General features: G+C 45.3%; 1 protein-coding gene across 1 annotated transcript; it reads right to left on the bottom strand.

Moving 5' to 3' along the window:
• Nucleotides 1-363: 363 nt before the first annotated feature.
• LOC121571004 (FERM domain-containing protein 7) lies at nt 364-23,078 on the bottom strand. Its single transcript, XM_041882236.1, has 12 exons — nt 22,950-23,078; nt 17,088-17,192; nt 11,039-11,081; nt 10,680-10,758; nt 9,780-9,877; nt 7,228-7,342; nt 6,676-6,823; nt 6,488-6,583; nt 6,076-6,239; nt 5,587-5,655; nt 5,021-5,078; nt 364-1,470 (listed from the first exon to the last, which is right to left on the bottom strand). The coding sequence occupies exons 1-12, from the start codon at nt 23,076-23,078 to the stop codon at nt 364-366; spliced, it is 2,211 nt and encodes a 736-aa protein (XP_041738170.1).
• Nucleotides 23,079-25,623: the final 2,545 nt, after the last annotated feature.

The following is a 25,623-nucleotide window of genomic DNA, read 5'->3' on the forward strand; positions in this document are numbered from 1 at the left end:
AAACAGGATACAGTAATTTCTGTAAGGCTGTACAAAATAGGTACATGTCTGTAACCGAAGATTCAATACAACACCATTTTACGGTTTAAAACGATCATTAATGTTGAATACACCCATGCTCTGTCTATCAAATCTGCTACACACACACACCATACACACACACCACACACACACACCATACACACACACCATACACACACACCATACACACACACCATACACACACACACACACACACCATACACACACACACACACACACACACACCATACACACACACCATACACACACACCATACACACACACCATACACACACACACAACCCTCGCTGATCTACACACTCACACACACACACCGCTATTCTACAGTCTCAGTTCAGTAATCCGAGGCTTCCCCTCCCCCCCACTGCTATACCTCTCCTCTTCCTCTTCCCCCTCCTCCTCCTCCTCCAGTTGTAAACTCCCAGAGGAGAACCTCATCCTAGCCAGAGCATTGGACCGTACCACTTTACCCAACGGGGGTGCTGGGCTGTAGTAGGGATAGAAGACCTCTGGGTCTGAATCGCTGTAGCTTCCACCGGCCCCCCCTAGAACACACACCGAGGTGGGCCGGTCTGGTAAGGGGGAGGAGTTTAGAGGCAGGTAGGAGGGTCTTTGTGGAGTCTGGTGACGTGATAAGTGAGGATAGTAACCAAGGGGACGGAACTCGGAGGCAGGGTTGGAGGCGGGGACTACTTGGGGCAACTTGACGTCCGGTTGGCTGGTGGCGCGACGAGGAAGGCCCGGCAGGAAGTTGGAGTCGTCGCTGTAATGTCCCGCCTCTATTCTCCCGACATCCAATCGCCTGGCTGCATTTCTGGTTGAAAGCCCGCCCTGGTACACCCTAGCCAATCCCAACCTGGGTGAGGACGAATCAGAGCGTGAGTAGAGAGAAGGGTGTGTCAGCCCCGTCAAAGGGGCGTGTTCTATCCGACGCATCTGCGGGAGACGCTCCAATGAGGCAACGGCGATGTCCGACAAGTAGGCGTGTCCGTGGGGGTAGCTTGCCAATGGAAATGTTGGAAGGACCGGCTTGAACTGGTAGGCGGGGTTACTGGGGTACAGGAGGACCAATTGCTGCGCGTCGGAGGAGGGCTGGGGGTTGGGCCGGCGTCTCCTCCTGCTGTTTCCATGGTAAGCCCCTCCGACGAAACTATGCCCTCCCTGCCGTTGCCACCCCACCCTCCCCCTCCTCTCCCCGACCACCCCGGAAGTAGATGCGGACCTTTGCTTAGGGTAGGCAGCTGATAGGTGGAAAGCTTGTGGGAGGTGGGACCGCTGGAATTCTGCAGAGAAGACCACCTCGACGGCTGACTGGCTGTGCTTGGGGTTAGCCCCTCCCACTTCCTGTTGTCGTCGCTCCACTTCTTCTTCGCTGTGAGCGAGGGCGGGGCCTCCGGGGCGAGGGAATGGGTGGGATTGCTCGTACAGCTGGACACACACACACACAAACACACACATACACACACACAAAACACACACAAACACACACACATACACACACACACACACACACACACACAAAAACACACACACACACACACACACACACACACACAAACACACACACACACACACAAACACACACACAAACACAAACACACACACAAACACACACAAAACACAAACACACACACAAACACACACACACACACACAAACACACACACAAACACACACACACACACAAACGAAAACGTGAGGTGGATGGAATGTGAATATATATATATGTACAGGGTTATATACAGCTGTGGAAAAAATTAAGAGACCACTGCAAACTTTTCTTAAATCAGCATCTATACATGTATGACAGCCATTCCATTCCAGTGTCTGTTGAATTCCAACACAGGCACACCTCATTCTACTGAATTAGGTACTGATTAGGTGATCACATGAACCAAATCTTATTTAACGAGGAAAATTATAAAAACCACTGCTGTGGTCATCACTATCCCCTTGCAATAGGACCAGTTGGATGGCAAAAACAGTGCTAATAGTACCTCAAAAGTAATATTTATAAAAAATTAACTATTGACCATGCCAAATGAGTTGAAAAGGAAAGTTTTGAGTGAGGAAAAGAAGGGTTCAATTCTGGCTTTACTGGCAGAGGGATACAGTGAGCGTCAGGTTGCTTCCATCCTTAAAATTTCAAAGACGGCGGTTCATAAGAACAAGATCAAGCAGCAGACATTGGAGACAACAAAGCTACAGACCGGCAGAGGGCGAAAATGACTCTCTACTGACCGGGATGACCGCCAACTAATTCGAATGTCACTCAACAACCGTAGGATGACATCAAGTGACCTACAAAAATAATGGCAAACGGCAGCTGGGGTGAAGTGCACAGCGAGGACGGTTCGAAACAGGCTCCTAGGGGCAGGGCTGAAGTCGTGCAAAGCTAGAAAAAAGCCCTTCATCAATGAGAAGCAAAGAAGAGCCAGGCTGAGGTTTGCAAAAGACCATAAGGATTGGACCGTAGAGGACTGGAGTAAGGTCATCTTCTCTGATGAGTCCAATTTTCAGCTTTGCCCAACACCTGGTCGTCTAATGGTTAGACGGAGACCTGGAGAGGCCTACAAGCCACAGTGTCTCGCACCCACTGTGGAATCTGGGGGAGGATCGGTGATGATCTGGGGGTGCTTCAGCAAGGCTGTAATCGGGCAGATTTGTCTTTGTGAAAGACGCATGAATCAAGCCACGTACAAGGTTGTCCTGGAAGAAAACTTGCTTCCTTCTGCTCTGACATTGTTCCCCAACTCTGAGGATTGTTTTTTCCGGCTACGACAGAGCCTGGATACGAACCAGGATCTCTAGTGGCACAGCTAGCACTGCGATGCAGAGCCTTAGACCACTGCGCCACTGAACATCACAACACAGAACTGTCAATCTCCCTCGGCCTGGGGCTCCATGCAAGATCTCACCTTCTGGAGTTGCAATGATCATGAGAACGGTGAGGAATCAGCCCAGAACTACACGGGAGGATCTTGTCAATGATCTCAAGGCAGCTGGGGCATAGTCACCAAGAAAACAATTGGTAACACACTACGCCGTGAAGGACTGAAATCCTGCAGCGCCCGCATGGTCCCCCTGCTCAAGAAAGCACATATACAGGGCCGTCTGAAGTTTGCCAATGAACATCTGAATGATTCAGAGGAGAACTGGGTGAAAGTGTTGTGGTCAGATGAGACCAAAATCGAGCTCTTTGGCATCAACTCAACTCGCCGTGTTTGGAGGAGGAGGAATGCTGCCTATGACCCCAAGAACACCATCCCCACCGTCAAACATGGAGGTGGAAACATTATGCTTTGGGGGTGTTTTTCTGCTAAGGGGACAGGACAACTTTACCGCATCAAAGGGACGATGGACGGAGCCATGTACCGTCAAATCTTGGGTGAGAACCTCCTTCCCTCAGCCAGGGCATTTAAAATGGGTTGTGGATGGGTATTCCAGCATGACAATGACCCAAAACACACGGCCAAGGCAACAAAGGAGTGGCTCAAGAATAAGCACATTAAGGTCCTGGAGTGGCCTAGCCAGTCTCCAGACCTTAATCCCATAAAAAATCTGTGGAGGGGAGCTGAAGGTTCGAGTTGCCAAACGTCAGCCTCGAAACCTTAATGACTTGGAGAAGATCTGCAAAGAGAGTGAAACAAAATCCCTCCTGAGATGTGTGCAAACCTGGTGGCCAACTACAAGAAACGTCTGACCTCTGTAATTGCCAACAAGGGTTTTGCCACCAAGTACTAAGTCATGTTTTGCAGAGGGGTCAAATACTAATTTCCCTCATTAAAATGCAAATCAATTTATAACATTTTCGACATGCGTTTTTCTGGATTTTTTTGTTGTTATTCTGTCTCTCACTGTTCAAATAAACCTACCATTAAAATGTTAGATTGATCATGTCTTTGTCAGTGGGCAAACGTACAAAATCAGCAGGGGATCAAATACTTTTTTCCCTCACTGTATAAATAGTAAAACCAGAGAATCATTTTGCAGTGGTCTCTTAATTTTTTCTGCAGCTGTATATGATTTTGTCATTAATAATAGGTAATTTAGCAGACACTCTTATCCAGAGCGACTTACAGGAGCAATTAGGGTTAAGTGCCTTGCTCAAGGGCACATCGACAGATTTTTCACCTAGTCGGCTCAGGGATTATAACCAGCGACCTTTACGGTTACTGGCACAACGCTCTTAACCGCTAAGCTACCTGCCGCTCGTTGGTAGGGTTGTCCTAATACCAGCGAACACTAGTTGGAAACAAACAGCCTGTCATGTACAGTAAGTCACATTCATTGATTTTCCAATCTATAGCACACAATGGGCACGTTCGAACAGATCAATTTTGTCAAGTCGCTTTCCAAAGTGTGTTGCATTATACACACAAATCATACATTTTTTTATGATTTGTGCCCACATGACGACTGCGTGAACTTTACAAAAACCATGTGATCAAAGATCATGAAGTTTTGACTGCAGTGGACTGCAAACAAGACAATTATTACATAAAGCAGATTTTAAAGGACTATGGATGCGTTTACACAGGAAGCCCACATTCACATATTTATATCCACTTTTGACCAATCAGATCGCCTCTGTCAATAATTCAGTTAGGATCAGAATTGGGCTGCTGGTGTAAATGCAGCCCACAGAGTTTAGCCTACTCTGTTTTGTAGTTTTTGCCATAGAAAATCAGATGGGTTGTCACCATACCACCCTAATCATTAGAATCAGATAGGGTGGTTGGTGACAACCCAAATAATTAACATCAGATAGGGTGGTTGGTGACATCACTAATCATTAACATCAGGTAGGGTGTTTGGTGACATCCCAGTCATTAACATCAGATAGGGTGGTTGGTGACATCCCAGTCATTAACATCAGGTAGGGTGGTATGTGTTACAAACAAAATGTATTATTATTATTATTTTCATGTTATATTTGTCTCTCTGTGGTTGCTATGTAGAAGAGATGAACAGTTTACCTGTTTGGAGACGTCTGTGAGGAGGTCAGGAGATGATCTACACTGTCTGGAGTAGGACCTAGTGGAGAAAGAGACAGGGTTTAATACACACAGACACACAGACACACACACACAGACACACACACAGACACACAGACACACACACACACACACACACACACACACAGACACAGACACAGACACACACAGACACACTCACACACACACTCACACAGACACACACAGACACAGACACAGACACAGACACACACAGACACACACAGACACACAGACACACACAGACACAGACACAGACACACACAGACACACACAGACACACACAGACACACATACACACACAGACACACACAGACACACACACAGACACAGACACACACACACAGACACTCACACATAAACACACACAGACAAACACACAGACACACACACACACACAGACACACAGACAGACACACAGACACACACACACGCACACAGACACACACTCACACACACACACAGACACACACACACACACACACACACACACACACACACACACACACACACACACACACTCTTCTCACCTCTCAAAGGTCTTGTGTTTCCTCTCTCCTGTCCCCATACACTCCATCAGCTGTTTATGGGTCCTACCACTGAAACAGTACACATTCCATTTCAATCAGCTGATCACACCGTGTGTGTGTGTGTGTGTCCATGCGTGTGTGTGTCCATCCTTGTGTGTGTCCATGCGTGTGTGTGTCCATGCGTGTGTGTGTCCATGCGTGTGTGTGTCCATCCTTGTGTGTGTCCATGCGTGTGGCTTCATGTGTGTATGCACGTGTATGTGCTTGCGGGTGTGTCGGTGTGTGTGTGTGACCCTTCGGTGTGTGTGTGTGACCCTTCGGTGTGTGTGTGTGACCCTTCGGTGTGTGTGTGTGTGTGACCCTTCGGTGTGTGTGTGTGACCCTTCGGTGTGTGTGTGTGTGTGTGTGTGTGTGACCCTTCGGTGTGTGTGTGTGACCCTTCGGTGTGTGTGTGTGTGTGTGTGACCCTTTGGTGTGTGTGTGTGTGACCTGTATCTGAAGCTGGACCCCTTGCTGGACAGCAGAGTCTTGCGGCGTGACTGGGGCTCTTTGGCCAGTCTGAAGAAGGCATGGTATTCAACACAGGTCTTCCAGAAGGACTTAGAGACGTCTCGACTCGCCATCGCAAACTGTACCGTGTCCTTACGGGAGGGCTGGGGGGGGGAGACACGGTTAAACACTCACACATACATATGCAGACAAAAATATATGCAATATTTTAAGAAGTTGTACACGCTAAAATGAATCTTTGGCAACACTTCTCTTGAAATGTCTTTAAAAACACTTACTAATTCCTGAAAAAAATAGATTATCTAGATACAGTTGGAGGACAGAGGAATAATATTATTTGAAACGGTCTTACAAAGTTGAATAGAACAGGCTTGGGTATTAGAAGTCTCACCCCTATTTGGTCGTGTAGTTTGATGAGGAAGTGTTTCCTCTTGAAGCTCAGTTTACGGACCTTGCCCCAGCTGAAGGTGTTAATCTTAGTGTTACCCTGGAGACGAGAGGAGAGACAGGACAGTGTGTGTGTGTGTTTGTGTGTGTGTGTGTGTGTGTGTGTGTTCCTGTCTGTGTGTGTGTGTCTACCTGGAACACCAGTACTCCAGAGTGTGTGACGGCCAGGTTGAGTCTCATGCCCTCTCCGTCGTGAGCAGGGTGGGGGCGGATCCCGTACATGTCCAGTTTCCTAGCAACCTCCAATAGATGGACGTCTGAGTCCGCAGGAGAATGACCCCTGCAACGTTCAATCAATCAACCAATCAGGCTATCCGATAATCAATCAGTGTCTGTGTGTGTGCGCCGCAGGTTTGAATCTGTCTCGAAGCGCGCGCGCTTACGTGTGAACTTCATAATCTTCACCTCTAGATGGTGACAGAAGATGCTAATGCTAAGGAAGTGTCTCCACAGGGACCATAGGATCTCTATGGCAGTGATCGTAGATGGTAATGCTAAGGAAGTGCTTACCTGTGTTTTCTGTGGAACTTCATCATCTTGTGGTCCAGATATTCCTGGTTAGGAATGTACTGTTTCACCTCTAGATGGTGACAGAAGATGCTAATGCTAAGGAAGTGTCTCCACAGGGGACCATAGGATCTCTATGGCAGTGACCGTAGATGGTAATGCTAAGGAAGTGCTTACCTGTGTTTTCTGTGGAACTTCATAATCTTGTGGTCCAGATATTCCTGATTAGGAACGTACTGTTTCACCTCTAGATGGTGACAGTCCAACTCTTCCTCGTAGTCCCCCAGCTCTGCTGCAGAACACACACACACATAGGCATACGTACAAACACACACACATGCACACACACACACACATCAAATAAGTAAGTAATTTCAGGTAGGGTGCTTGAGGAGTGAGTCACTTCTATCATCTAAGTCCCATAATCGCGCAGGCTTAAACATTAGCCTGAGCCAGAGCTGGGTTTATTTATCCACCCCTCTTCGGAGGACAAAAATAACTTTGTTTTTACAACTATTTTTTTGTTGTTACATGTACATTCTACATACATTTCACATACATGTTTTCAGTCTTATAGATCTCAGCCCATCTCACCTTTCTCTGTAAAGCACCCTCTTATGATTATAATGTTCCATATATTTTACATACATGTTTTCAGTCTTATAGATCTCAGCCCATCTCACCTTTCCATGTAAAGCACCCTCTTATGATTTATAATGTTCCATATATTTTTGTGCTGTAATGTTTCACAAATTCTGAACCTTTCTAATCGCATAGTATCCACAGATTGTAAATTAAAGATGAATATTTTAACTAAGATTAGTATTATATTGCTGATTGATTGACTTTCCAAATCTCCCAACAGTGCTATCTATGTAGGGTTAGTTTTAGGTAAATGTTGTGATTTTTTTTTAACCATTCCTAAACCTGTGACCAGAAACAAGCTACATATGGGCAATGCCAGAATATATGATCTAATGATTCTGTCTCTTCACAGTAAAATCCACAGAGTTGAGATGGTTATATGCCCCATATACATCATTCTGTTGGTGGCAAGAATGTTGTATGATAATTGAAATTGAAAAACTAAGTTTTGAATCAAGCGTTGTTTTGTGTATCAGTTCATAAACCACGTGCCATTGAATCGGTACATCTGAAATCTCTTTAGCTAGAGCAGTGGGACAAAGGCAGATCCCGAAAACGGTTCTTCTCACAAAAACGCCTGTCAAGTCTGAAAGTTTGAGACCTCTATTTCAAAGGAAACTCATTAAGATGAGGTGTGGCCAATTAGTGGGCGCGGCCAACACACCTGAACGAGACAGAGGATGGAGAGAGTTTTGTTGACGCTGAGAAAGGAACGTATATGTTTTTAAACGTTACCAATTTTCTCTTGTGGTTTTTATGGAAAGTTTTCTTAATGTTCTGAGAAAATGACTTTAATATAGAACCGTGAGGAAACCTGCAGAAAACGTTATCCTGAAGGACTGAAATTCCCACGGAAGAAAGTTGAATGCAAAATAACCATGTGACGACCAGGCTCTCACCAAGCTGTAAGAAATATATGGTTCTCAGAACGTTATGCGCTAACCGGGTTCTTTCCCAAGTCACAGTGGGAGGACCACACAACATATCATTGCATGACTCCACGTTTATGTCGACATGATGGTTATTATATCAATATTTGCTCATAAATGCGTTTCCACTGCCATTTCTCACATAATAAATGTCAAGGACACAAAAAAGATTCCACCTCGTCTATCGTATTTTGTTTTGTCGACATTTGGAATGTTTAGCGACAGATTTGCTGTTTTCCATCAGGCCTGTCGGGACATGTTTTATCAGGCCTGTCGGGACATGTTTTATCAGGCCTGTCGGGACATGTTTTATCAGGCCTGTCGGGACATGTTTTATCAGGCCTGTCGGGACATGTTTTATCAGGCCTGTCGGGACATGTTTTATCAGGCCTGTCGGGACATGTTTTATCAGGCCTGTCGGGACATGTTTTATCAGGCCTGTCGGGACATGTTTTATCAGGCCTGTCGGGACATGTTTTCCATCAGGCCTGTCGGGACATGTTTTATCAGGCCTGTCGGGACATGTTTTATCAGGCCTGTCGGGACATGTTTTATCAGGCCTGTCAGGACATGTTTTATCAGGCCTGTCGGGACATGTTTTATCAGGCCTGTCGGGACATGTTTTATCAGGCCTGTCGGGACATGTTTTATCAGGCCTGTCGGGACATGTTTTATCAGGCCTGTCGGGACATGTTTTATCCGACATGTACTTTACTTGCAGAAAGGTTTTGGATGGAAACCTGGTCAGTGACTAGTTGGACATTCATTTCCCACCGAGAAAACAATTTCTGTACTTACAAACATTCTTATCAATTATTTTTTATCAGGTTTGTGCTGATTTATTTTTTATTTTTTACATTTGTCAATAAAACTCATGAATGAAACTGTTTATGTCAAATAGTTGTTTGCTCTACTTGTAGCCCTGGTTGTCCTGAAAAGACAATGGTAAAACACTTCATTTTGAGGCCAAATATAAGGGCTGGACATGCAGATAAATGAAACTAGTGAGAAAAAAAATGCAGATTTTTGCTGGGGGTCCCTGGACTGATCAGGTTTAAAGTCCTGGAGAAAGGGAATGGCCGGGTCCTATTCATTATTGCACACCATAGCAACACTTTGAATACGACCCAGTGTAAGAGAATCGACTTGACTCACACTGCAGTATATGGGACACCAGCAGGGCGGCGCTGTTGTCATTACAGGTCAGACTGCCTGTAGAGAGGTCCTGCTTTATCTGGAGAGCAAACAGATACCTGGAACAGAGGAGAGAGGGAAGTTTACACACACACACACACACACACACACAAACAAAGCGCTGTACCCGAGGATCAGAAGATGTAGATTGTATGACTTTCTTGTATTATATGTTTGCAACAAGATATTCCCTGACAACAAGATGGAACCATCCTGAACCTCTTCCCTGACAACAAGATGGAACCATCCTGAACCTCTTCCCTGACAACAAGATGGAACCATCCTGAACCTCTTCCCTGACAACAAGATGGAACCATCCTGAACCTCTTCCCTGACAACAAGATGGAACCATCCTGAACCTCTTCCCTGACAACAAGATGGAACCATCCTGAACCTCTTCCCTGACAACAAGATGGAACCATCCTGAACCTCTTCCCTTACAACAAGATGGAACCATCCTGAACCTGTTCCCTCAAAACAAATGGAACCATGTGATCCTGAACCTGTTCCCTCACAACAAATGGAACCATGTGATCCTGAACCTGTTCCCTCACAACAAATGGAACCATGTGATCCTGAACCTGATCCCTCACAACAAGATGGAACCATTTGTGATCCTGAACGTGTTCCCTCACTGCAGGTGTCACTGATTGACAATGTGGAGAAACACGATCACTGACGATGGCCGTAGTGAGAGACCCTCTACTGACGTATCTGGGGAAGGCATGTCACACACACACACAAACACACCTGAGCACACCTGGGCAGGTAAAACACACACACACACACACACACACACACACACACACACACACACACACACACACACACACACACACACACACACACACACAAACATACCTGGTGAGTCCTCTCTGCAGCTGGCCGGGGTCTGGAGGGAAGAACTTGACGATGAATCTGAAGAACAGATCACTGGTGTCTGAGAGAGAGAGGGGGGAGGGAGGGAGAGAGAGGGAGGGAGGGAGAGAGAGGGAGGGAGGGAGGGAGAGGGAGGGAGGGAGAGGGAGGGAGAGGGAGGGAGGGAGAGGGAGGGAGGGAGAGGGAGGGAGGGAGAGGGAGAGGGAGGGAGGGAGAGAGAGGGAGGGATTAAGAGAAAAGGGGGGGAGGGGGACATGGAATGGAGAGAGAGATGAGTTAACCATATAGAAAGAGCAGATGTATTCTCACACACAATCACATAAATAAATACACAAACTTACTCTTGATCTGTTTGGCTAGAGGCTTCAGCAGTTCCAGCCACACCTGGAATAAAATACAAACAAAAATAAAACCACACTTTAATTTAATTGAACTCCAGTATTATTTAACATACTCACGAGTACTTCCCCTCTGTCTAGTAGGTTTACATAGCTTCCAGTGTGATGTCTATAACTTACATACAGTTGAAGTTGGAAGTTTACATACACCATAGCCAAATACATTTAAACTAGTTTTTTCACAATACCTGACATGTAATCCTAGTAAAAATTCCCTGTCTTAGGTCAGTTAGGATCACCACTATATTTTAAGAATGTGAAATGTCAGAATAATAGTAGAGAGAATGATTTATTTCAGCTTTTATTTCTTTCATCACATTCCCAGTGGGTCAGAAGTTTACATACAGTGAGGGAAAAAAGTATTTGATCCCCTGCTGATTTTGTACGTTTGCCCACTGACAAAGACATGATCAGTCTATAATTTTAATGGTAGGTTTATTTGAACAGCGAGAGACAGAATAACAACAACAAAAATCCAGAAAAACGCATGTCAAAAATGTTATAAATTGATTTGCATTTTAATGAGGGAAATAAGTATTTGACCTCTCTGCAAAACATGACTTAGTACGTGGTGGCAAAACCCTTGTTGGCAATCACAGAGGTCAGATGTTTCTTGTAGTTGGCCACCAGGTTTGCACACATCTCAGGAGGGATTTTGTTTCACTCCTCTTTGCAGATCTTCTCCAAGTCATTAAGGTTTCGAGGCTGACGTTTGGCAACTCGAACCTTCAGCTCCCTCCACAGATTTTTTATGGGATTAAGGTCTGGAGACTGGTTAGGCCACTCCAGGACCTTAATGTGCTTCTTCTTGAGCCACTCCTTTGTTGCCTTGGCCGTGTGTTTTGGGTCATTGTCATGCTGGAATACCCATCCACGACCCATTTTCAATGCCCTGGCTGAGGGAAGGAGGTTCTCACCCAAGATTTGACGGTACATGGCCCTGTCCATCGTTCCTTTGATGCAGTGAAGTTGTCCCGTCCCCTTACCAGAAAAACACCCCCAAAGCATAATGTTTCCACCTCCATGTTTGACGGTGGGGATGGTGTTCTTGGGGTCATAGGCAGCATTCCTCCTCCTCCAAACACGGCGAGTTGAGTTGATGCCAAAGAGCTCGATTTTGGTCTCATCTGACCACAACACTTTCACCCAGTTCTCCTCTGAATCATTCAGATGTTCATTGGCAAACTTCAAACGGCCCTGTATATGTGCTTTCTTGAGCATGGGGACCATGCGGGCGCTGCAGGATTTCAGTCCTTCACGGCGTAGTGTGTTACCAATTGTTTTCTTGGTGACTATGGTCCCAGCTGCCTTGAGATCATTGACAAGATCCTCCCGTGTAGTTCTGGGCTGATTCCTCACGGTTCTCATGATCATTGCAACTCCACGAGGTGAGATCTTGCATGGAGCCCCAGGCCGAGGGAGATTGACAGTTCTGTTGTGTTTCTTCCATTTGCGAATAATCGCACCAACTGTTGTCACCTTCTCACCAAGCTGCTTGGCGATGGTCTTGTAGCCCATTCCAGCCTTGTGTAGGTCTACAATCTTGTCCCTGACATCCTTGGAGAGCTCTTTGGTCTTGGCCATGGTGGAGAGTTTGGAATCTGATTGATTGATTGCTTCTGTGGACAGGTGTCTTTTATACAGGTAACAAGCTGAGATTAGGAGCACTCCCTTTAAGAGTGTGCTCCTAATCTCAGCTCATTACCTGTATAAAAGACACATGGGAGCCAGAAATCCTTCTGATTGAGAGGGGGTCAAATACTTATTTCCCTCATTAAAATGCAAATCAATTTATAACATTTTTGACATGCGTTTTTCTGGATTTTTTTGTTGTTATTCTGTCTCTCACTGTTCAAATAAACCTACCATTAAAATTATAGACTGATAATTTCTTTGTCAGTGGGAAAACGTACAAAATCAGCAGGGGATCAAATACTTTTTTCCCTCACTGTACACTCAATTAGTATTTGGTAGCATTGCCTTTAAATTGTTTAACTTGGGTCAAACGTTTCGGGTAGCCTTCCACAACCTTCCCACAATAAGTTGGGTGAATTTTGGCCCATTCCTCCTGACAGAGCTGGTGTAACTGAGTCAGGTTTGTAGGCCTCCTTGCTCGCACGCTTTTTCAGTTCTGCCCACAAATGTTCTATAGGATTGAGGTCAGGGATTTGTGATGGCCACTCCAATACCTTGACTTTGTTGTCCTTAAGCCATTTTGCCACAACTTTGGAAGTATGGTTGGGGTCATTGTCCATTTGGAAGACCCATTTGCGACCAAGCTTTACCTTCCTGACTGATGTCTTGAGATGTTGCTTCAATATATCCACATAATTTTCCTTCCTCATGATGCCATCTATTTTGTGAAGTGCACCAGTCCCTCCTGCAGCAAAGCACCCCCACAGCATGATGCTGCCACCCCTGTGCTTCACGGTTGGGATGGTGTTCTTCGGCTTGCAAGCAGCCCCCTTTTTCCTCCAAACATAACGTTGGTCATTATGTCCAAACAGTTCTATTTTTGTGCAGTTGCAAACCGTAGTCTGGTTTTTTTATGGCGGTTTTGGAGCAGTGGCTTCTTCCTTGCTGAGCGGCCTTTCAGGTTATGTCGATATAGGACTTGTTTTACTGTGGATATAGATAATTTTGTACCTGTTTCCTCCAGCATCTTCACAAGGTCCTTTGCAAAAAGTGCACCAAAGTACGTTAATCTCTAGGAGACAGAACGCGTCTCCTTCCTGAGCGGTATGACGGCTGCGTGGTCCCATGGTGTTTATACTTGCGTACTATTGTTTGTACAGATGAACGTGGTACCTTCAGGCATTTGGAAACTGCTCCCAAGGATGAACCAGACCTGTGGAGGTCTACAATTTTTTTTTTTATGAGGTCTTGGCTGATTTCTTTTGATTTTCCCATTATGTCAACCAAAGAGGCACTGAGTTTGAAGGTAGGCCTTAAAAATACATCCACAGGTACACCTCTAATTGACTCAAATTATGTCAATTAGCCTACCAGAAGCTTCTAAAGCCATGACATCATTTTCTGGAATTTTCCAAGCTGTTTAAAGGCACAGTCAACTTATTGTATGTAAACTTTTGACCCACTGGAATTGTGATATAGTGAATTATAAGTGAAATAATCTGTCTGTAAACAATTGTTGGAAAAATTACTTGTGTCATGCACAAAGTCGATTACCTAACCAACTTGCAAAAACTATAGTTTGTTAACAAGACATTTGTGGAATGGTTGAAAATCTAGTTTTAATGACTCCAACCTAAGTGTATGTAAACTTCCGACTTCAACTGTAGCTTCCAGTGTGATGTCTATAACTTACATAGCTTCCAGTGTGATGTCTATAACTTACATAGCTTCCAGTGTGATGTCTATAACTTACATAGCTTCCAGTGTGATGTCTATAACTTACATAGCTTCCAGTGTGATGTCTATAACTTACATAGCTTCCAGTGTTGTCGTGCTCTAGATGAAGTAACTTGCTTTAAATTTATATCTGAAGCATGGTAACACAGTGCAGTGCATGCACACCTCAAACTACAAGACAAATCCTTTACATATCCCCTTGACCTTCAACCTCAAGAGTGATACTGATTGGCTGTTAAACAAAAAGGAGTTATGGATATTCATTAAAGGTGTATAGCTCCATATGTTACATCCCCCCATCTTAGCTAGAGTGGAAACATGTGTTTTTAACTGCTGTAGAGTCAAAGGTAGCTGGTGCTCAAGTTTCAATTACAGTACCAGGTTTTACCACTGACTCACTCAAGCGCATAGTCCTGTAGCCTCCCTGGTAGTTTAGTGCACCTGCCTGCTCTGGTGCACTGACTGGTGTGAGTCTCTATGACAGAGGGTTCCGGTGCACTGACTGGTGTGAGTCTCTATGACAGAGGGTTCCGGCGCACTGACTGGTGTGAGTCTCTATGACAAAGGGTTCCGGTGCACTGACTGGTGTGAGTCTCTATGACAGAGGGTTCTGGTGCACTGACTGGTGTGAGTCTCTATGACAGAGGGTTCCGGTGCACTGACTGGTGTGAGTCTCTATGACAGAGGGTTCCGGTGCACTGACTGGTGTGAGTCTCTATGACAGAGGGTTCCGGTGCACTGACTGGTGTGAGTCTCTATGACAGAGGGTTCCGGTGCACTGACTGGTGTGAGTCTCTATGACAGAGGGTTCCGGTGCACTGACTGGTGTGAGTCTCTATGACAGAGGGTTCCGGTGCACTGACTGGTGTGAGTCTCTATGACAGAGGGTTCCGGTGCACTGACTGGTGTGAGTCTCTATGACAGAGGGTTCCGGCGCACTGACTGGTGTGAGTCTCTATGACAGAGGGTTCCGGTGCACTGACTGGTGTGAGTCTCTATGACAGAGGGTTCCGGTGCACTGACTGGTGTGAGTCTCTATGACAGAGGGTTCCGGTGCACTGACTGGTGTGAGTCTCTATGACAGAGGGTTCCGGCGCACTGACTGGTGTGAGTCTCTATGACAGAGGGTTCCGATGCACTGACTGGTGTGAGTCTCTATGACAGAGGGTTCCGGTGCACTGACTGGTGTGAGTCTCTATGACAGAGGGTTCCGGTGCACTGACTGGTGTGAGTCTCTATGACAGAGGGTTCCGGTGCACTGACTGGTGTGAGTCTCTATGACAGAGGGTTCCGGTGCACTGACTGGTGTGAGTCTCTATGACAGAGGGTTCCGGCGCACTGACTGGTGTGAGTCTCTATGACAGAGGGTTCCGGTGCACTGACTGGTGTGAGTCTCTATGACAGAGGGTTCCGGTGCACTGACTGGTGTGAGTCTCTATGACAGAGGGTTCCAATTACAGTACCTGGCTTTACCACTGACTCACTCAAGCACATAGTTCTGTAGCTGCCAGTGTGATATCTATACTGAACCAAAATATAAACGCAACATGCAACAATTTCAATGATGTTACTGAGTTACAGTTCATATGAGGAAATCAGTCGATTGAAATAAATAAATTAGGCCCTAATCTATGGATTTCACATGACTGGGGATACAGATAAGCATCTGTTGGTCACAGATTTCTTAAAAAAAAAAAAATGTCAATATCTGGTGTGACCACCATTTGCCTCATGCAATGTGACACATCTCCTTAGCATACAGTTGATCAGGCTGTTGATTGTGGCCTGTGAAATGTTGTCCCACTCCTCTTCAATGGCTGTGCGAAGTTGCTGGATATTGGCAGGAACTGGAACACGCTGTCATACACGTCGATCCAGAGCATCCCAAACATGCTCAACGGGTGACATGTCTAGTGAGTATGCAGGCCAGCTTCCAGGAATTGGGTACAGATCCTTGCGACATGGGGCCGTACATTATCATGCTGAAACATGAGGTGATGGCAGCGGATGAATGGCACTACAATGGGCCTCAGGATCTCGTCACGGTATCTCTGTGCATTCAAACTGCCATCAATAAAATGCAATTGTGTTCGTTGTCCATAGCTTATGCCTGCCCATACCATAACCCCACCATCACCATGGGCCACTCTGTTCACAACATTTACATTAGCCAACCGCTCGCCCACACGACGCCGTACACGCTGTCTGCGGTTATGAGGCCGGTTGGACGTACTGCCAAATTCTCTAAAAAAACGTTGGTGGCGGCTTATGGTAGAGAAATGAACATTCAATTCTCTGGCAACAGCTCCGGTGGACATTCCTGTAGTCAGCATGCCAATTGCACGCTCCCTCAAAACGGGAGACATCTGTGGCATTGTGTTGTGTGACAAAACTGCACATTTTAGAGTGGCCTTTTATTGTCTCCAGCACAAGGTGCACCTGTGTAATGATCATGCTGTTTAAAAAGCTTCTTGATATGCCACACCTGTCAGGTGGATGGATTATGAAATTGGAGAAATGCTCACTAACAGGGATGTAAACACATTTGTGCAACAAATTGAGAGAAATAAGGTATTTGTGCGTATATTCAGTTTATATTTGTGTTCAGTATATAACTTACATAGCTGCCAGTGTGATGTCTGAACTCCAATCCAAAGTATTCTTTCTCCAGCAGCTTGAGGTGACCACACACCTTGTTGAAGAAGTCACATCCAATGATCCTTTGCTGTGGGGTGGCAGGACAGACAGGAAGAAACATGGGACAGGCAGGAGGAAGAAGAAGAAGAAGAAGAAGAAGAAGAAGAAGAAGAAGAAGAAGAAGAAGAAGAAGAAGAAGAAGAAGAAGAAGAAGAAGAAGAAGAAGAAGAAGAAGAAGAAGAAGAAGAAGAAGAAGAAGAAGAAGAAGAAGAAGAAGAAGAAGAAGAAGAATGGGACAGACAGGAAGAAGAAGGAACAACTGGAGGTTACACCTGAAAAGGTGGACATATTTTAATTTGTTTATCCTGTATTTAACCAGGGAAGTCACATTGAGATGGACATCTCTTTTGAGTTGGGGCTGGCTGGGGTAAGAGTTATGTTTAGGGTTAGTTGTAAAAATCTAATTTGACGTTTAAAGGTATAGCATGCTACTTCTGTCCTCTAGCATGTCCAGATAGTGACGACTGGCTCATTGAAAGAGCTGACCATTGTGCTGAAACTGCTCGGAAAGGCATTGAAGGACCGTGCTGAAACGTCTCAAAAGGGCAAAGTGCCGTTGTTGCGTAGGCTACTTGAGATGTGGTGTAGCCTAGTAAAAACCTTTAAATATATGATGCCAACAACTATCCTATCTGGGATCTAAAAATAAATACAAATAAATAAAGACTATGTTAAAAGCTGATCTAGCCTTTTAAAAAAGAAGGGGGAAAAACGTTAAGCTAGTGCATTCTACAATTCACTTTCATTCTACATATTAATTCTACAGTTTAATTTCATTCTACATATGAATTCTACAATTTCATTTCATTTTACATATTCATTCTACAATTTCATTTCATTCTACATATTAATTCTACAGTTTCATTTCATTCTACATATTAATTCTACAATTTCCTTTCATTTTACATATTCATTCTACAATTTCATTTCATTCTACATATTCAATCTACAATTTCATTTCATTCTACAATTTCATTTCATTCTACATATTAATTCTACAATTTCATTTCATTCTACATATTGATTCTACAATTTCATTCCATTCTACATATTCAATGTACAATTTCATTTCATTCTACATATTCAATCTACAATTTCATTTCATTCTACAGTTTCATTTCATTCTACATATTAATTCTACAATTTCTTTTCATTCTACATATTAATTCTACAATTTCATTTCATTCTACTGTCACGCTCGTCGAACAGAGAGGACCAAGGCGCAGCGTTGCGGGTGAACATATTATATTTATTCAACTGATCACACGATCAAAACAAAGAACGAAACGTGAAGTCCTTCGATACACAACCAAAAGGAACAAGAAACCACAACACAAAGTGAAAAGACCGATAGTTAAATATGGCTCCCAATCAGAGACAACCAGAAAACAGCTGACACTCGTTGCCTCTGATTGGGAGTCACTCAGGCCAACACAGATATACAAAACATAGACTTACACACCCTGGCTCAACATAACATAGTCCCCAGAGCGAGGGCGTGACAGTACCCCCCCCCAAAGGCGCGGACTCCGGCCGCGCCAACAACCACAACAGGGGGAGGGACCGGGTGGGCACTCCGCCTCGGCGGCGGATCCGGCTCGGACCAGGCCCAGGCACGGGTTGTGCCGGACTGACGACACACACCCCTGGCCTGATGCGTGGAGGAGGAACGGGCCGGACCGGGCTGACGAAGCGCACCCCTGCTTTGGTGCGGGGAGCAGGAATGAGCCGGACCGGGCTGACGACGCGCACCACTGACCTGGTGCGGGGAACTTGGATGGGCCGGACTGGGCTGGCGACGCGCACCACAGACTTGGTGCGGAGAGCAGGAACGGGCCGGACAGGGCTGACGACGCACACCACTGGCTTGGTGCGGGGAGCTTGGATGGGCCGGACTGTACTGGGGACACACACCACTGGCCCTACACCGGGATCTGGAACGGGCCGGACCGGACTGGCAACACACGCCAGTACCTCTCGCCGTGCCTCTACTTCCTCCATCCCCTCTTCGACCAGTGGCCCCCGTAACCCGGCGGCCTCCTCCGGCAACCCACTGGGCCGCTCTATCGCGGCCTCCTGCTGGTCCGACGTCGTGAGCCCCCCCCTAAAAAATTTCTGGGGTTCTCTCCTCCCCGTGGGCCAGGCCTCCATCATTCTCGCCCACCTCTCGCTCCTCTGTCTCCAACCCTCGTCACTCAGCTCCTCAATGGGCTTGACCCAGTCGAAGCTGCCACGGAGATCTGCCAGCGCTTTCCCTGGCGATGGCTCCTCGACTCGCTGCTTGGTCCAGTTGAGGTGGTTTCTTCTGTCACGCTCGTCGAACAGAGAGGACCAAGGCGCAGCGTTGCGGGTGAACATATTATATTTATTCAACTGATCACACGATCAAAACAAAGAACGAAACGTGAAGTCCTTCGATACACAACCAAAAGGAACAAGAAACCACAACACAAAGTGAAAAGACCGATAGTTAAATATGGCTCCCAATCAGAGACAACCAGAAAACAGCTGACACTCGTTGCCTCTGATTGGGAGTCACTCAGGCCAACACAGATATACAAAACATAGACTTACACACCCTGGCTCAACATAACATAGTCCCCAGAGCCAGGGCGTGACATCTACATATTCATTCTACAATTTCATTTCATCCTACATATTCATTCTACAATTTCATTTCATTCTACATATTCATTCTACAATTTACTTTCATTCTACATATTAATTCTACAATTTCATTTCATTCTACATATTCATTCTACAATTTCATTTCATTCTACATATTCATTCTACAATTTACTTTCATTCTACATATTAATTCTACAATTTCATTTCATCCTACATATTCAATCTACAATTTCATTTCATTCTACATATTAATTCTACAATTTCTTTTCATTCTACATATTAATTCTACAATTTCATTTCATTCTACATATTCATTCTACAATTTCATTTCATTCTACAAATGTATTCTACAATTTAAGTTAACTTTTCCCATTTAGCCTATAGGCTACCCTCCTCCATTCAGCCTATAGGCTACCCTCCTCCATTCAGCCTATAGGCTACCCTCCTCCATTCAGCCTATAGGCTACCCTCCTCCATTCAGCCTATAGGCTACCCTCCTCCATTCAGCCTATAGGCTACCCTCCTCCATTCAGCCTATAGGCTACCCTCCTCCATTCAGCCTATAGGCTACCCTCCTCCATTCAGCCTATAGGCTACCCTCCTCCATTCAGCCTATAGGCTACCCTCCTCCATTCAGCCTATAGGCTACCCATGCCATGCAGATAATAGTTAGGTCTCTATATCTGTTTTGGCGCACTATTTTGGGATCCATTCCCCAACTGTTTAGGGGAGTCTAGGTTCTGTCAAGAGCTTTTACCTTCCCGTTATCTCTCTGACTCACTCTGCCTTTAATCACCGGTGCCGCTAACGGAGGAGATGAGATGGGCGTGTGCGTGTGCGTGAGTCTTTTTCCCAGCGCTGTGACACAGCCGAACCCGGTGTTTAGGCCTGCTGACTGACACGACGGGGGAGCGCGTGTATCCTCTCATTACCGTGGCATTACCGGACGTCGAGGCGGGAGGAGAATCGTCCCATAACCGGTCATCAACAACGTTTAACGTCCGCCCTCAGGGCATTTTTAACAACTAGGCTATCAAACTACCGATTAGAGTCATCAATTGACCAGCAAGAGAGAGAGAGAGAGAGTGAGAGATAGATAGATAGATAGATAGATAGATAGATAGATAGATAGATAGATAGATAGATAGATAGATAGATAGATAGATAGATAGATAGATAGATAGATAGATAGATAGATAGATAGATAGATAGATAGATAGATAGATAGATAGATAGATAGATAGATAGATAGATAGATAGATAGTTAGATAGATAGATAGATAGATAGATAGATAGATAGATAGATAGATAGATAGATAGATAGATAGATAGATAGATAGATGGTGCTGAACACACAAACTCTTATCTCTAGTCTATACACACTTAGAATAAATGGTTCCCAGGTAGAACTGTTTTGGATTCCATCTAGAACCATCTGTGTAAAGGGTTATTCTACATGGAACTCAAAAGGGTTCTGCCTGGAACCAAAAATGATTTTTCAAAGGGTTCTCCTATGGGGACAGCCGAAGAGACAACCTGGTCTCAGAGCATTTCGTATTATTCTGTATGACACTCCATTTAGTGTGATATGTTACGTTGCGTATGGTATGTATACATTTGTGGATGTCCATCAACCATTTCGTATGATATGTTATGGATTACAATTAGTATTATATGTTACGAATTGGCAAACGTACAATATGTTACGAATTTTCAAAAAATTATGTTACTAATTTGTAAAACGTACAATACGTTACAAATATTCATAAAAAAGTACAATATGTTACGGATTTGCTAAACGTATGATATGCTACGAATTCTAGCTAGATGGCTAATGTTAGCTAGCTCACTAACGTTAGCTAGGCCAGGGGTTAGGGTTAGGGGTTAGGGTTAACGATCTGGCCTTAATGGCCATGTACTCTTATAATCTCCACCCGGCACAGCCAAAAGAGCCTGGTTCCTCTCTAGGTTTCTTCCTAGGTTCCTGTCTTTCTAGGGAGTTTTTCCTAGCCACCGTGCTTCTACATCTGCATTGCTGCTGTTTGGGGTTTTAGGCTGGGTTTCTGTATAAGCACATTGTGACATCTGCTGATGTAAAAGGGGCTTTATAAATACATGTGATTTGATTTAAGGTTAAGTTTAGGAGAAGGTTAAAAGGTTAAGGTTAGGTGAAGGGTTAGCTAAAAGGGTTAATGGCGTTAGGGTAAAGGGTTAGCTAACATGCTAAGTAGTTGAAAAGTTGCTAATTAGCTAAAATGCTAAAGTTGTCCGTGATGAGATTCAAACTCACAACCTTTGGGTTGCTAGACGTTGGCGTTGTCCACCCTACTTTAGTTTTTCCCTTAAGTAACCATCTGTCTTATGTAACCGTACCAAACATAACATATCATACTAAATGGAGTGTCTCGGCTTTACAGTATGTACAAAATAATACGAAATGCTCTGAGACCAGGTTGGAAGAGAACATTTCAGGTTCTAGATAGCACGTTTTTTTTCTAAGAGTGTATAGGCCAATCATCCATCCAGCACCTACCCCCTCCCTCTCTCTGTGGCCAGGCCGCTAAATGTTGATTCGGCCCGGGGGTAAAGAGATGGGTTATTGGGGGCAAGAGAGTGGCTGGTGGTACTCTACTCACTCTCGCCCCCCCTCCTCCTTACAAAAACACACAGCGGGGGCCTTTCTTCCTTTTCACTCTCCCTCCATCCCTGGCGCCGAGGAGATGCAGTAAAGGCCCGCGAGGCCCCGGTCACCCGTGCGCTCTGACAGAGAAAGCATGCGCTACCGGATAATGGAACCGGGAATAACGGCTACTTTACAAGGACAACACCGCGAGCGAGCCAACACACACAGACGCGCACACACACCATAGCTATACATCTCATAATATAGATCCTATTGAATCGATAGACTTCCTGAGTTACCCGAGTTTGATGTTTATGTAAAACAAGCATACGCATTTGAAAAACATTTACACATAAACGAATTCCCTTCAAGGCTACACAAGTTAACAGTTGCAATGAATAAGTGAATGCATGCGCAAAATAACATGGCACAAAACAAAGGCACAAAACTAGCTCATATTATAGAAACATTTAGTGAGTATGTATGTAACGTATTTTTTTGTACTGTAAACGTAAACTAACTGTTTTGATTTACCTCGACCTCAAACGCGCGCTCGCTGTCGTCCAGAAATATTACGCGCAGCTGGAGTTTTCCTTCCTTGGAGACTCCGGGCTTCGGCTTGCGGGGAGAACGGAGCGCCAGCTTCCCGCGCCGGTCACCCATCTCTCTCTCTCTCTCTCTCTCTCTCTCTCTCTCTCTCTCTCTCTCTCTCTCTCTCTCTCTCTCTCTCTCTCTCTCTCTCTCTCTCTCTCTCTCTCTCTCTCTCTCTCTCTCTCTCTCTCTCTCTCTCTGGTTCCGGTCCAATCCAAACACCTTTTACACAAAAAAGAAGTAAACGATAACGGAAGTTCCTGTGTAGCAGTAGAATCCTCTGTTCCCAATGCCGCTGTGAATTAAGTACGTGGTCGATCTGCTCTGTGCGTCGTTAACGGGTGCCCTCTCAACCGGAGATGCACCAGTAGCCTATAGAAGTCGACTGGTCTGTTTTGGCAGCTGGCGTTAACCCACACATTAGCGGCAGGTAGCTTAGTGGTTAAGAGCCAGTAACCGAAAGGTCGCTTGTTCCGATCCACTAGGTGAAAAATCTATCGATGTGCCCTTGAGCAAGGCACTTAACCCTAATTGCTCCTGTAAGTCGCTCTGGATAAGAGCGTGTCGTATATGATGAATGGTGGCAATTATTGCTGTCAACAAAGAGTCCGTTATGCTGCATCATGTTAGAAGTTTTATTCATACCACGAGGTTACAGCATAAATTACAGACACGCGTTGTCCGGAGAACGACTCGTCAGATTGTTATGGCCGTTCTAACGTCTCACCGTTTAACCCCTATTTATAAACACTGCTGCCCCCTCTTCTGGCCAATCACCAGTCTCCCCTGTCTACAACCCACCCCCTGTCTGTGGTATGTGGTATTACACCTAAAACATTCCCTCTTGATACTACCATAAACAACATTCTATTTCTTCATGAAAAACATTTAACAAAGGCATAATCTTCAGATACTATAAGCGTCTGCTAAATGACGTAAATGTAAATGTGAAACATTGGCCTGTTACTTGGATAATCAATTTAACTACATGTTAAGATAAGATATGTAATTACACCAACATTACAGGAATACACAATGATGGCATTGTAATGTGAAGTTGAACCATACCTTCTATGTTCAAAGTATGTATTTTTTTTAAACCATAACATATTTTGATATTATGGGCTATATGTGGGTCTATATCACTAAGTGTGTAATTCACTAAACTTGAATACAACATTTGACTGAAAGAAGGTGTTCTGGGGAGTTCTTCTACATCTGCATCGCTTGCTGTTTGTGGTTTTAGGTTTCTGTATAAGCACTCTGTGACGTCTGCTGGTGTAAAAAGGGCTTCATGAAGACATTTGATTGATGGCTCCGGATGGTTCCGGATGGTTCCGGATGGTTCCGGATGGTTCCGGTCCATTTTCAGGGGCCATTTTAGTCATCCACACACACACATTTGTTTTACTATCCTTGTGGGGACCAAACAATTGATTCCCGTTCAAAATCCTATTTTCCCTAAACCTAACCCTTAACCTAACCCTAACCTTAACCCCTAACCCTAATTGGATAAAGCGTCTGCTAAATGGCATATTATTATTGTAACCCTAACCCCTAATTGGATAAAGCGTCTGCTAAATGGCATATTATTATTGTAACCCTAACCCTAATTGGATAAAGCATCTGCTAAATGGCATATTATTATTGTAACCCTAACCCTAATTGTAACCCTAAACCTAACCCCTAAGCCTAAAATATAATTTTTCCTTGTGGGGATCGAAGAAATGTCCTCACTTTTCCTTGTTTTAAAACAAAACACACACACACACACACACACACACACACACACACACACCCTGGTCCAGAGTTGGTGTCAGACGGCGACATGGTTCTCACACCCAGAGGGCAAAGCAACACACCAACACACCCGTAGGCCAAAGACAGTGTGTGTGTCTACTCCCGAGTGGCGCAGTGGATCTCTAAGCTGTGCCACTAGAGATCCTGGTTTGAATCCAGGCTCTGTTGTAGCCGGCCGCGACCGGGAGACCCATGGGGCGGCGCACAATTGGCCCAGCGTCGTCTAGGGTAGGGGAGGGAATGGCCGGCAGGGGATGTAGCTCAGTTGGTAGAGCATGGCGTTTGCAACGCCAAGGTTGTGGGTTCAATTCCCACGGGGGGTATGAAAAATAATTGAAAAACATAATGTATGCACTAACTGTAAGTCGCTCTGGATAAGAGCGTCTGCTAAAATGTAAAAATGTAAGTGGATGTGTGTGTGGGTTATTGTACTGTGGGGCTTCTGTTATGGTAAAAGTGGGGGGTGGGCTGAGCCGGCCTGTCCCAGTTAGGAGAGGGATTAGGCAGGGGTGTCCACTCTAGGGGTCAGCTCTACTGTTAAGCCATAGAACCGCTGAGGGAGAGGCTGCAGGGGCGGTCAGTTCCAGGGGCGGTCAGTTCCAGGGGCTGGCAGTTCCAGGGGCGGTCAGTTCCAGGGGCGGTCAGTTCCAGGGGCTGGCAGTTCCAGGGGCTGGCAGTTCCAGGGGCTGGCAGTTCCAGGGGCTGGCAGTTCCAGGGGCTGGCAGTTCCAGGGGCTGGCAGTTCCAGGGGCTGGCAGTTCCAGGGGCGGTCAGTTCCAGGGGCTGGCAGTTCCAGGGGCGGTCAGTTCCAGGGGCTG

The sequence above is a fragment of the Coregonus clupeaformis genome, chromosome 8 (assembly GCF_020615455.1).
Source record: "Coregonus clupeaformis isolate EN_2021a chromosome 8, ASM2061545v1, whole genome shotgun sequence".
NCBI lineage: Eukaryota > Metazoa > Chordata > Actinopteri > Salmoniformes > Salmonidae > Coregonus > Coregonus clupeaformis.